This window comes from Ranitomeya imitator, chromosome 7, assembly GCF_032444005.1.
Source record: "Ranitomeya imitator isolate aRanImi1 chromosome 7, aRanImi1.pri, whole genome shotgun sequence".
NCBI classification, from domain to species: domain Eukaryota; kingdom Metazoa; phylum Chordata; class Amphibia; order Anura; family Dendrobatidae; genus Ranitomeya; species Ranitomeya imitator.
Window position 1 is genome coordinate 215,969,037 of NC_091288.1, and position 13,143 is coordinate 215,982,179.

The window sequence follows — 13,143 nt, forward strand, 5'->3', positions numbered from 1 at the left end:
GAATTCTCGGTTCTAACATAGAATTCTGAACCACAAAGTCTTGAATACTTTGTACTCTTGCCGTGAGCTGATCCACACATGAAGACAGACCTTTAATGTCCATCGCTACACCTGTGTCCTGAACCACCCAAATGTCTAGGGGAAAAAAAAGGCAAAACACAGTGCAAAGAAAAAAAAATGGTCTCAGAACTTCTTTTTTCCCTCTATTGAGAATCATTAGTACTTTTGGCCTCCAGTACTGTTATGAAAGGTAATTCAGTACCACAATGGACATAGAGGTCAGCGCACATACAGTGTCCTGGCAATAACCCAAAAAACAAGAACGAGCTCTGAGACGTGGGAACTCTGTTAACCGCAATCCCTAATCCTCTCAAACCACACTAAAGGCAGCCGTGGATTGCGCCTAACGCTCCCTATGCAACTCGGCACGGCCTGAGAAACTAGCTAGCCTGAAGGTAGAAAATAAGCCTACCTTGCCTCAGAGAAATACCCCAAAGGAAAAGGCAGCCCCCACATATAATGACCGTGAGTTAAGATGAAAAGACAAACGTAGAGATGAAATAGATTTAGCAAAGTGAGGCCCAACTTTCTGAACAGAGCGAGGATAGGAAAGGTAACTTTGCGGTCAACACAAAACCCTACAAAAACCACGCAAAGGGGGAAAAAAGACCCTCCGTACCGAACTAACGGCACGGAGGTACACCCTCTGCGTCCCAGAGCTTCCAGCAAGCAGAAAAAAAACAAATTGACAAGCTGGACAGAAAAAAACAGCAAACAAATAGCAAAGAGGAACTTAGCTATGCAGAGCAGCAGGCCACAGGAACGATCCAGGAGGAAACAGGTCCAATACTAGAACATTGACTGGAGGCCAGGATCAAAGCACTAGGTGGAGTTAAATAGAGCAGCACCTAACGACTTCACCACATCACCTGAGGAAGGAAACTCAGAAGCCGCAGTACCACTTTCCTCCACCAACGGAAGCTCACAGAGAGAATCAGCCGAAGTACCACTTGTGACCACAGGAGGGAGCTCTGCCACAGAATTCACAACACATGTGTGTACAAGGTATACGGAGCGGAGCAGCGTGTGCAATGTATATGGAGCAGGGCCGTGTGTGTACAAGGTGTTCGGAGCGGAGCCATGTGTGTAAGAGGTGTGCACATCGGAGCAGAGTGTGAAAGGTGTATGGAGCAGAATCGTGTGTGTACGAGGTGTACGGAGCGGAGCCACATGTGTACAGAGCAGAGCCACGTGTGTACGAGGTGTTCAGAGCAGAGCCACGTGTGTACGAGGTGTGCGGAGCAGAGCCATGTGTGTACAAGGTATACGGAGCGGAGCAGCGTGTGCAATGTTTATGGAGCAGAGCCATGTGTGTATGAGGTGTTCGGAGCGGAGCCATGTGTATAAGAGGTGTGCACATCGGAGCAGAGTGTGAAAGGTGTATGGAGCAGAGTCGTGTGTGTACGAGGTGTACGGAGCTTAGCCGTGTGTGTACGAGGTGTATGGAGCAGAGGCGTGTGTACGGAGCGGAGCCGTGTGTGTACGAGGTGTACGGGGAGGAGCTGTGTGTGTATGAGGTGTACGCGGAGGAGTCGTTTGTGTATGAGGTGTACGGAGCGGAGCCGTGTGTATAGGAGGTGTATGGAGCGGAGGCATGTGTGTACGAGGTGTACGGAGCGGAGCCGTGTGTGTACGAGGTGTATGGGGAGGAGCCGTGTGTGTACGAGGTGCACGGAGCGGAGCCGTGTGTGTACGAGAAGTACGGAGGGGAGGCATGTGTGTACGGAGCGGAGCCGTGTGTGTACGAGGTGTATGGGGAGGAGCCGTGTGTGTACGAGGTGCACGGAGCGGAGCCGTGTGTGTACGAGAAGTATGGAGGGGAGCTGTGTGTGTACGAGGTGTACGGAGGGGAGCCGTGTGTGTACGGAGCGGAGCCGTGTGTGTATGAGGTGTATAGGGAAGAGCAGTGTGTGTACGAGGTGTATGGAGCGGAGCCGTGTGTGCAAGGTGTATGGAGCGGAGTTGTGTGTGTACGAGGTGTAAGGAGCGGACGCTGGCTGTGTTGGATCGGAGCAGATATTGCTCCTCGCTCTGACACTGACTGGCGCAGGAGACAAAGAGAGGTCTTTATCAGTGGCGTGTCACAGCTGCAGCGACGTGAGCAGTCAGCGGCGCAGCTGGATGACACCATTCAGCGCCGTGGGAGTGGAAGCTGCCGGCTGCTGCGAGGGTGCGTGGTGAAAGGTGTGTGTGTGATGGAGAAGGCAATGATGGGGGTGGGGTAACCATGTGTGGCCATTATACTGTACCCAGCATTGTGTGGGGCCATTATACTGTATGGAGCATCGGGTGGGGCCATTATACTGTACAAAGTATCATGTGGGGCCATTATACTGTATGGGCCATCACATGGGGCAAGTATACTGTATGCAGCATCATGTGGGGCCATTATACAGTATGAAGCATAATGTGGCCATTATACAGTATGGAGCATTATGTGTGGCCATCATACAGTTTGGGGCACTGTGTGGCCATTATACAGTATGGAGCATCATGAGGAGCCATTATACAGTAAGGAGCATCATGTGTGGCCATTATACAGTGAGGAGCATCATGTGTGGCCATTATACAGTATGCAGCATCATGTGTGGCCATTATACAGTACGAAGCATCATGTGGGGCTATTATACAGTATGGAGCATAATGTGGCCATTATACAGTATGGAGCATCATGTGCAGCCATTATACAGTATGGAGCATCATGTGGCCATCATACAGTACGGAGCACTGTGTGGCCATCATACAGTATGGAGCACTGTGTGGCCAATATACAGTATGGAGCATCATGTGCAGCCATTATACAGTATGGAGCATCATGTGTGGCCATTATACAGTATGGAGCATCATGTGGGCCCATTATACTGTATGGAGCATCACGTGGGGCCAGTACACTGTACGCAGCATAATTTGGGGCCATTATACAGTATGGAGCATCATGTGTGGCCATTATACAGTATGAAGCGTCATGTGTGGCCATTATACAGTATGGAGCATCACGTGGGGCCAGTACACTGTACGCAGCATCATTTGGGGCCATTATACAGTATGGAGCATCATGTGGGGCCATTATACAGTATGGAGCATCATGTGGGGCCATTATACAGTTTGGAGCATCATGTGTGGCCATTATACAGTATGGAGCACTGTGCGGCCATATTTTTTTGTTTATAATTATTGTTTACGAAACATTGTGATCAGAAGTGCTAAAAGGGTGTGGTTGGGGCGTGACTAGTTGTGAAATGGGTGTGGCCAGAGGTGTGGCCTAAAATTTGCCGCTGCGCACGCAGCTAACTTTGTCCCCCTTTCCCTTCCTCGAAAGTTTGGAGGTATGCTCTATATATATATATATATATACACACACAGTATATATACACCCAAAAATGGTCCTAATTAGTGATGAGCGAATATACTCATTACTCGAGATTTCTCGAGCATGCTCGGGTGTCCTCCAAGTATTTTTTTAGTGCTCGGAGATTTAGTTTTTATTGCCGCAGCTGAATGATTTACAGCTATTAGCCAGCATAAGTGCCTGGTTGCTAGGGAATCCCCACATATACTTATGCTGGCTAACAGATGTAAATCATTCAGCTGCGGCAATAAAAACTAAATTTTCGAACACTAAAAAAATACTCGGAGGACACCCGAGCATGCTCGGGAAATCTCGAGTAACGAGTATTTTCACGATTCACACTGTGACTGTCACCCCTACGTCAGGGATCGGGGTGACCTTAGGCCAACACATGGCTATCAGTGGGCTTATCTTAGTTATCCCTCCACTGTTACACTGTAATGAAAACACAAGGCTATTGACCTCTTAGTTTACCGCAGGGGCTTATTTTAGTTATCCCACTGCTCCTACAATATAACACGAACTGCAGGGATTTATGTATATCCCGCTTTACAGTTCCGCTTGAGAACTTGCAGCTCTCTGGCGCCCCCCTTGCCCTCAGGTCAGATTAGGTACTGCACCTGGGGTAATTAGTCACCAGAAAGCCTGCCTGCTAGGTACTGGCTATTGGGCATGCTGCAGCGAGGCGATATAACTACTCCCATTCAGGCCGGAACAATAATTATTATTATTAACGCCGCCGTCGCTACAACGACTGCCAAAGGCACAGAACCAGGTATGCTGCCACCAGCTTCGATTAACAGGTCTGGAGCTAACCCAAAACAGTAGCGTAATTCCCTTCAGAAGACTTAAGATACGTTTTAGAGCAGGAGAACAAAACTAGTAATTTAAATATTTTACTCCGTAAAAGAACAGGCAGTGTTTATAAAAATATTACAAGGATGTTACAATAAGAGACAATTAAAATATGTACTAAGGTAATTATAAAATAACAGGGATTAAATGAGAAGTTAACACTTACATGTGTTCAGATCATTTCAGGCAAACCAGGCTAGTGGGCGGAGCTCCAAATATCCCAGTTCATCGGGGCTGGCAGTAAGAGCTCCTCAGGTAAGACTAACTGCTGGGTGCCTTGCAGAAAACTTATAACTGCAGCCTGGTGACATCACTAAAAGGGCTGGTTTCCCCAGACCCTCCCCTCTCCTCAGACTTACCAAATGTAACACTAATTCTTACAATTCTCGTATCTTCGCTCCAGAACATGTCAGAATCATAACACACCCCTCATTCCTCTTATTTTACAATTGGCTTTCTATTGGTACCAAATTCGGGCTAGTTGGGACACACAGTTCTGGATAAATCCATAGTTTGTCCCCGTTGGGCTTAGCTGCTCGTGCCTACAGTGGCTGACAGATCCGCCGATGGAGATTCGCAACATGGACTTATTATTTTCCTAGCCTAAATCGGTGACCCAATATCTTATCATAATAGAACAAAGACCATCATGGATTTTGGGAGGCCTAGACCAGTTTCAGCTGGTACAATTGTCTATAGTGGCTACCGGTCGTATAAATTCTTGTGGTGGGAGGGAATGAGTAAGTTGCCCAGAACCTGGAATTTTCAGCTAGAAGCAATAAAACCTCTTCTACACACATTTCAGCAAGCAGAAACACAGAGAGAAGGGGGTTTAAGCCCACAGCATGGGAGCTAACAGGCAAAGCTACAAAATCATATTACATTTCATACATTATCGCGACGCCTCCCCCTTTTGGTCTGCGCTACAGAGGCAGAACCCCTCAGTATGCCTCCATGCTCATCTCAGTTGATTTACCCTACAGAAAATAGCTTTACCCTACAGAAAATAGCTTTACCTTAGTAAAAGAAGTTTTACCCTACAGACAATAGCTTTATTCTACAGAAAATGGCTTTACCCTACAAATAACCAACAGTAGAATATTGCTTGTGAAAAATGAGGTACCGTATATACTCGAGTATAAGCCGAGATTTTCAGCCCAAATTTTTGGGCTGAAAGTGCCCCTCTCGGCTTATACTCGAGTCAAGGTGGGTGGCAGGGTCGGCGGGTGAAGGGGTGAGGGCGCTGAGGTATACTTACCTAGTCCCAGCGATCCTCGCGCTGTCCCTGCCGTCCCACGGGCTTCTGTGCTGCAGTGTCTTCCCCTCTTCAGCGGTCACGTGGGACCGCTCATTAAAAAAATGAATAAGCGGCTCCACCTCCCATAGGGGCGGAGCCGCCTATTCATTCCTCTAATCAGCGGTGCCGGTGACCGCTGATAGAGAAAGAAGCTGCGGCACCGAAGACCAGGCAGAGGGACAGCGCGAGGATTGCCAGGACTAGGTAAGTATAGCATATTCACCTGTCCGCGTTCCAGCCGCCGGGCGTCGCTCCATCTTCCCGGCCGGCGCCTCCATCTTCCCGGCGTCTGCGCTCTGACTGTTCAGGTCAGAGGGCGCGATGACGCATATAGTGTGCGCGGCGCCCTCTGCCTGATCAGTCAGAGCAGAGAGACGCCGGGAAGATGGAGGCGCCGGAACGAGACGCTGGGAGCTGCAATCAAGGGAGGTGAGTATGTGTTTTTTTTTTTTTATTGCAGCAGCAGCGGCGGCAGAGATTTATGTGGAGCATCTATGGGGCAAGAATGAACGGTGCAGAGCACCGTATATGGGCACAGCTATGGGGCACAATGAACGGTGCAGAGCACCGTATATGGGCACAGCTATGGGGCACAATGAACGGTGCAGAGCACCGTATATGGGCACAGCTATGGAGCACAATGAACGGTGCAGAGCACTATATGGGGCACAGCTATAGGAAACAATGAACGGTGCAGAGCACTGTATATGGGGCACAGCTATGGGGCACAATGAACGGTGCAGAGCACTGTATATGGGGCACAATGAACGGTGCAAAGCACTGTATATGGGGCACAGCTATGGGGCACAATGAACGGTGCAGAGCACTATATGGGGCACAGCTATGGGGAAATATGAACGGTGCAGAGCACTATATGGCACAGCTATGGGGAAATAATGATCTATTTTTATTTTTGAAATTCACCGGTAAATGCTGCATTTCCACCCTAGGCTTATACTCGAGTCAATAAGTTTTCCCAGTTTTTTGTGGCAAAATTAGGGGGGTCGGCTTATACTCGGGTCGGCTTATACTCGAGTATATACGGTAGATACTTTACCCTCATCTGCTGTAAAATTACAAGGGTCTCCAAATACCACATCATCCTCTCCACCCCTACAAACCTGTGTGCAATTCTCATATTGCGTCCTTATTATTTTATCAGAACAATATCTGCAACCATTTCTCACATGTAGTTGATAACTTTTTTGCGGTCTCCTTTAGAGTGACCCTATTAGTACCCATCAGTGAGGTCAGCACTTTTGAGTGGTATAATTCAGTACGGAGGAGCCCTCCTTCTATCCAGTGGCCACTTTTGTGAGTGGTTGGGGGACACTTTGAGTACTTACCAGCTACTTTCAGAGGCGTCGAGCTGCGCTCTGCAAGGATCCGGCCCTCGTTTTCAGAAAATGAAACTGTGAATACAGCCCCGGAATCCTCACAAGTTGGGCAAAGTGTTAGGAAAGCGCAGATCTGTCCTTGTGATTTGTTCTCAGTGACCTGGTAATTGGCATCCAGTTCATTTGAGATTAATGTCCGCTCTTCTTTCAGGTCCTTCTCCCATGTAACATTGATGTCCTGAGGAATGTTTCCTTTCATAGTGCAGCTAAGGGTTAATTTCTCTCCCTCTTTGCATGTTTCCGGTACACAAATGTCTGATACCGAGTAGAACCCATAACTATCTGTAGGGGGTAAAACAATGCAATGTGAGTGAAAATTATTATTGTATCACAACTGCTTCACGCAGTAAACTATGGGACACATCACTGGAATCGGTCTCTGCCCCTACATCATGCTGCTGTCAGATTACATATGAAAGATTCCCTTTAATACGTCACTGAAAATACTGACACATGGGTTAGGGAAGTTTACACATTGATTTCACTGATGAACAATTGACAAGGCACAAAAAGCAAATACTATAAGTAAGATGATCTTGATATTTTTAGACTCATTTTAACGGATGTTCCCGCAGCAGAAAACTCCACAGTAAAATCCACAGAGACAAATAATTACCCAGGACAATTCCAAAGTAGTTCTTCTCCTGCAGAACTTTGCCAGCTCTCATAAACCGACAGATGAACTCAGCCTGGTCATGGCGCTGCTTGTGCACCTGGAAGCTCAGAATCGAGCATAACGAGTGGCGTATTCCACCCACAAATTTGCTCTTAATGATATTCCAGCATGCATAGGAATCCTGTTCTTGCAACTCTTTGTAGTCCCCGGCAGGGTACAATGACCGTTTCTCTTTTATTTCGATCTCCTTGTCCCCTTGTCGGACCAGCCACACTGCACTTATGTTTTTTGGGTATCGGCCTGTAATACTACACTTCAGAGTAGCAATGCTGCCTTCTGTCCAGTCTTTGCAAACCGAGATTTCAGTCACTGGAAAGACACATAAGATTCAAGGCAAAAAATTAGAACACGAAGTCGGAGTCAGAGCCCGTTTTGGTGGAGTCGGAGTTGGAGTCGGTATAAAATGGACCGACTCCGACTCCTAAAATATATAATAAATTGGGTACAGTAGTTCAATGCAGTTTGTGGGGAATATTTTTTTCATAAGAATTTGGGAAGGTTATGAATGTCCAATATATGTCTGTCCTATCCCTGATCTAAGGTCTAGACTTTTAGCTGAGATGAATCTGTGCTGAAGTTTATGTTCATGACAAGCAATGAAGCTCCTCCTCTACAGATAAGGGGAAAAATAACAAACACAGGGAAGGAATGCCTACATTCATCTCAGAATTTCTGGAGTGAACAGAAAAGCAGGATTAAAGAAGGTAAGTACTTCCTAAAGCATATCTAAACTTTCAATAAACTGTACATAGATCAATAGTCCAGTGTATGCTGTCTCTGTATGCTTGATGATTTAGTTTATTTTTCCTCTTAGCTCATGTTTGGAGAAATTAGCTGCTCTGATGACTTATATACACTATACATAGAATATAAGGGGAAAAATGCTTCCTAACATCTTAAATTCGGAAATACAGTAACAGGATCGATGAGGACATATATATTTGTACACAACGCGCGTGTTTGTGTTCTGGAATGTGATTCAGCACAAACATGCTCCCTCTCTCCTCCCCTCTTCATAGACTGTGAAGAAATATTATGTGAAGCATTTAGTGACCTGTACCCTGCTGGGTCAAGCCTTGACATTGAAAGTTCAGAGTAAAGCTATTTAACAACACATTTTACAAACTTTATACTTAACATCTTTATGCAAATATTGTTTTATTTCTATCCCAAATTATACTGTGCATGATTCCCTATTCTTGCAAGAATTGCAATATCCTTTATTTTTTTTAGAGGACAAAATTATTTTTCGAGCGAATTTACAGAATTACAAAATGTCTAAGAAGCATCTTATGAAGTCAGTTGTATTTACGCATTTCACAGTGACTCAAGATAATAAACATTTTGTGTGTCAGTGTATAAGTGACCCAGATGAAAACAAATGCTGTGATGCCAAAATCCGTGCATACTCAGGCAGTGGTAAAAATGCTCCTTCAAGAGTTCCAATCTAAAAAGACATTTACAACGCTGCCACCCAAAGTTTACAAAGCTGTGACTGAAAAAGATCACAGCAGCACCAAGAAACCAGAGACCAGCACTTCCCGTCAGGCAAAGTAGGAGGAAAGAGCGTCGCAAATGTCAGTTACAAGATATTTTGTAAGTGACAATGTTACTGTAACAATGACCGCAGATGTGTTTAAAAGACAGCTCATCGAGCTTGTGAAGGACAGTGTACCATTAACCATTATTTGCACGACCAGCTTTTACAGCTCTTAATGGAGAAATGGCTCGCAAACTTGGTGTTTCTCTGGAAAGAGAAAGTATTAGAAAATTAGTGATTGAAGAAGCCCTTAACCAAAAGGAAGATCTTAAAAAGACTCTCAAGAGACTATTTTTATTTCTTAAAATGGATGCCTGCACATGTCACAGAGTGAACTATTATGCTATAAACGTTTGATATGTTTGTGACAAAGAAAAAAATTATTATTAAGACACTTGCAGTAAAAGATACTAAATCTCATCACAGCAGTCAGTTTCTCCAGACCTTAGTGGAAAAAGTTCTGCAACATTATGAAAAAAGAACAGGTTCTTGCTATTGTAGCTGATAATGCTGCAAACATGGTAAGTACAATTAAACTGATGAATGAAAATAATAAAGGTGAACAGCAGCTAGAAGAACATTTCACATTCGGTATGTTGGAGATGGGAGGCCACAGTCCTGTTCCCATAACGGAGGAACAAACAGATATTACTACAGAAGAATAACAAGATGATTCTTTACAATTAGATGATCTTGTTGAAGCTGCTTCACACCTCTTTCCTATTCATCACATGCGCTGTGTTGTGCACAAGCTGCAGCTGGCAATAAGAGATAGTCTGCAAGAGGGACATGCTGGAACTCTGATTAGCAAAGTGAGGAAATTGGCAGTTGCTGCCAGAACCCCTAAAATTGATTCTATCTTGAAGAAACATGCTGGATATTGGGCAGTTTTGGATCAAGCCACTCGGGGGGGCAGAACCTATTTAATGATGATTGGCTGATTCAGGTGGCTGAATTGATGGAATTGCTTCATCACCCATTTACAGTGACTAAAAAGTTACAAGCTGAGGATTTACCTTGTGGCATTTTTATGAAGGAGTGGAAGAACTTGCTGTTTTGCCTGTCCCAAAGAGGAGGTTTAATCGCAGATTGCATTGCTGCTTCAATGAAACGGAGATACTGCTATTAGAAAATAAAACTCTTCTAGCAGCTGTTTATGTGGACCCGAGTCATCGTATATTGCTGGATGATCAACAGCTTACTAAAGGAAAATAAGCTTTGATTGAGGTAGCAGTTAGGATGAGTGGGCTACAGGACGACCAAGAGCAAGAGGACTCGGGTCCTGCGAGTGCTGCTGCCATTCCTTCATCCTCATTAGAGGAGGAGTTTGATTTTGACAAGTATCTGGATGACATGGAGCAGGAAAATCGTTGCTGCAGGGAAAAAGATTCCACTTCCATAGAAAACAGATTGACCTTATTTCAGCAACATTTTTCACTTGCTCTCAAAGAAGTAGAAGAGCTCAATCGTTCATCAAAACTGACTGTGCACGAGGCTATTCCTTTATACCCTGAAATTGCTAGAGATGTTGCCCATGTGGTTACTGCTTTGCCACCAACCCAAGTTCGTGTAGAGAGGTCGTTCTCTGGCCTTAAAATAATTAGGTCAGGTTTGAGGTAATCTATAAAGGAGGATCTTCCACTTACTGCAGAGTGTATAACAAATTGTAAATATGCAAAAAAAAAATTGTTCTAAAGTTGTATTTCAATAAATATATTTTATGTTCAATCTAAATGGCTTGATTATTGTATCATTATAAAGATTAAAAGCCTGATGTTAACATTTTGTTAAAGCAAATTTATCACTTAAACATGAGCCATGTATGTGGGAGTCGGAGTCATGGAGTTGGAGTCTGAGTCATGGGAATTGAGGAGTTGGAGTCGGAGGTTTGGCTTACTGACTTCAAAGCCCTGATTATCACAGTGTTCTGCTTGATTCACAGCTGCACTTCTCAGTAGTCCTGTATAATTCCCACCATGCTGCTGATTGCTGCATAGAGATAGGAAAGCCGGAGTCCCTAATATCTCTGTGTGCTGCGGATGGGACGCACCATAGCTAGTTTCAGTATGGTCTGATTTACCACATGCAGATGATAAGTACATCAATTTGCAAATTTCATGATATATTTTGAATCCAGTTTTTGATTTGTTTTACCTTGTTTGCAGAAAATCTTAATTCCCATGAATAGTAAGAGGCCGCAAATTATTGTAATCCACAACGGTTTTGGTACATAAGCATCAACTGCAAGAAGAGACATTTAGTTAGTAATTTAATGTTCTGAAGAATCACATATTTATGCACTACACAGCACAGAAGTAATGTCATAGATAAGACAGAAGCTGAACTACCATTATGGTAGAGTGATAAACAGTTATGTCCATAAATATTGGAACAGTTCATAGATAAGGACTGTGAATGTTTTATTGTCCTCTGATTGAGGTCTGGTTCTGTGTTGTGATGCCCCCACACGGTCTGAGGAGCAAATTCCTTAATTGATGTAAAAAGACATAAATGGCTACTGGCTAACACACTAGAAAGATATATATCTTTCTTGTATCTAATCTTAACAGGGATTTATGATTTTTAATTTGGTATATGGTAGAATATCTTCATTTACCGTCATAAAACTATTGAAAACTCACCCAGAAACTTCAGCCTTTCGGTCGTACCCTCTCGTATTGTAGAATGATGGACGCTGCAAGTGTAATCAATGTTGCTATCAGTATATGTCACATTGGTCCGGTACATGGCCTCTAGGGAATAGGTGCCATTAGAATTTCTCCATTTTTTTATCTTGCAACCCAAGAGTTCTCCACCTTTCTTCATGGAGAGGTTCAGATCATCAGGATAAAAGCCTGACACCAGGCAGACCAAGGACGAATTCTCATGACTGTTGCTTGAGAGGTAGAAGAAGACCTCTGGCTGAACTGCGTAACAGTGGGATAGAATAGGACAGAGATGAAGATGAGGTTCGCAAATAAAACATTTAACGAGAAATGCTTTAATATAGTAATAGTCCTTCAAAACTAACTGATGCTTTCAACCTTTTTAGTATTGCCAGCCTTGCATTTTTAGATCAGTTGCAGATGAATTTTGGAAAGTATTTAGAGTCAGCTGAAACCAAAGTTGGACCCAAAAAACAGAAGAGGTCAAAATCTTTCAATTATGTTTTTCTCTCCATTGCAGAGATATCCTTTATCCTGTGATTACTCTGATACTTTTCAATTTCATAGAGAAATTTATAACAAAGTGTTGGGATCTTACCTCCGAAGGTAAGCTGAAATGTTTTCTTGAGCGGAGGAAATATTTTTGGCACAACTTCACAGGAGTAATGAGACTTGTCGTCCCCAAGGACAGGAGTAAAGCAGAAGGAACTTTGCACTGTAAAGCCGAGAGTGTCGTTGCCTTCTACCCGCTGTGGGGCGGAGGTGCTGAGGACCGCTCCGTCTCTTATCCACTGGAACGTAACGTCAGGAGATGACAGGTTATTTGCTGAACACTGCAACTCGTTAAACTTGTTCATAACGACAGTGGTTCCTTCAAGGTTTATGTGACGAAATTCTGGAGAAAAGATAACATATAGATCAAGAAGGAATAACAATATGGTAATATTATTATTATTATGACTGATACTGCCCCTCAAATAAGTTTTCAAAGATCTCCCACAATGTAGTTATTTAGTACATACCGTATATACTTGTGTATAAGCCAAGTTTTTCAGCACATTTTTTTGTGCTGAAAACGCCCCCTCAACTTATACACAAGTCAATTGTCCCTGAAAGGCGGCGGGGGAGCAGCGGGTCACAGAGGCAGGAGCCGGCGGCTGTGGATAAAGCCTGTGCCACTGCTAATAAGAAATTAATATTCATTTCTTTGTTATAGCTCCCAGCACACATCCTACTTAACTTCCCTGCACACCCTCGCTGCATCTCGTTCGTTCCTGCACCAGAAGCTCTTCCGGCCGAGTGA

The 13,143-nt window shown here is 44.2% G+C and overlaps 1 protein-coding gene across 2 annotated transcripts in view; it reads right to left on the reverse strand.

The window, feature by feature from the left end:
* Positions 1-13,143, reverse strand: part of LOC138645492 (uncharacterized) — a 134,980-nt gene that overhangs the window by 47,600 nt on the left and 74,237 nt on the right. For both annotated transcript variants that reach the window (XM_069734855.1, XM_069734856.1), the window contains 5 exons: positions 12,439-12,735; positions 11,817-12,101; positions 11,329-11,415; positions 7,575-7,943; positions 6,908-7,240 (listed from right to left, as the gene is read on the reverse strand). In XM_069734855.1, coding sequence (XP_069590956.1) covers positions 6,908-7,240; positions 7,575-7,943; positions 11,329-11,415; positions 11,817-12,101; positions 12,439-12,735 — 1,371 coding nt within the window. The remainder of the gene's footprint in view (positions 1-6,907; positions 7,241-7,574; positions 7,944-11,328; positions 11,416-11,816; positions 12,102-12,438; positions 12,736-13,143) is intronic.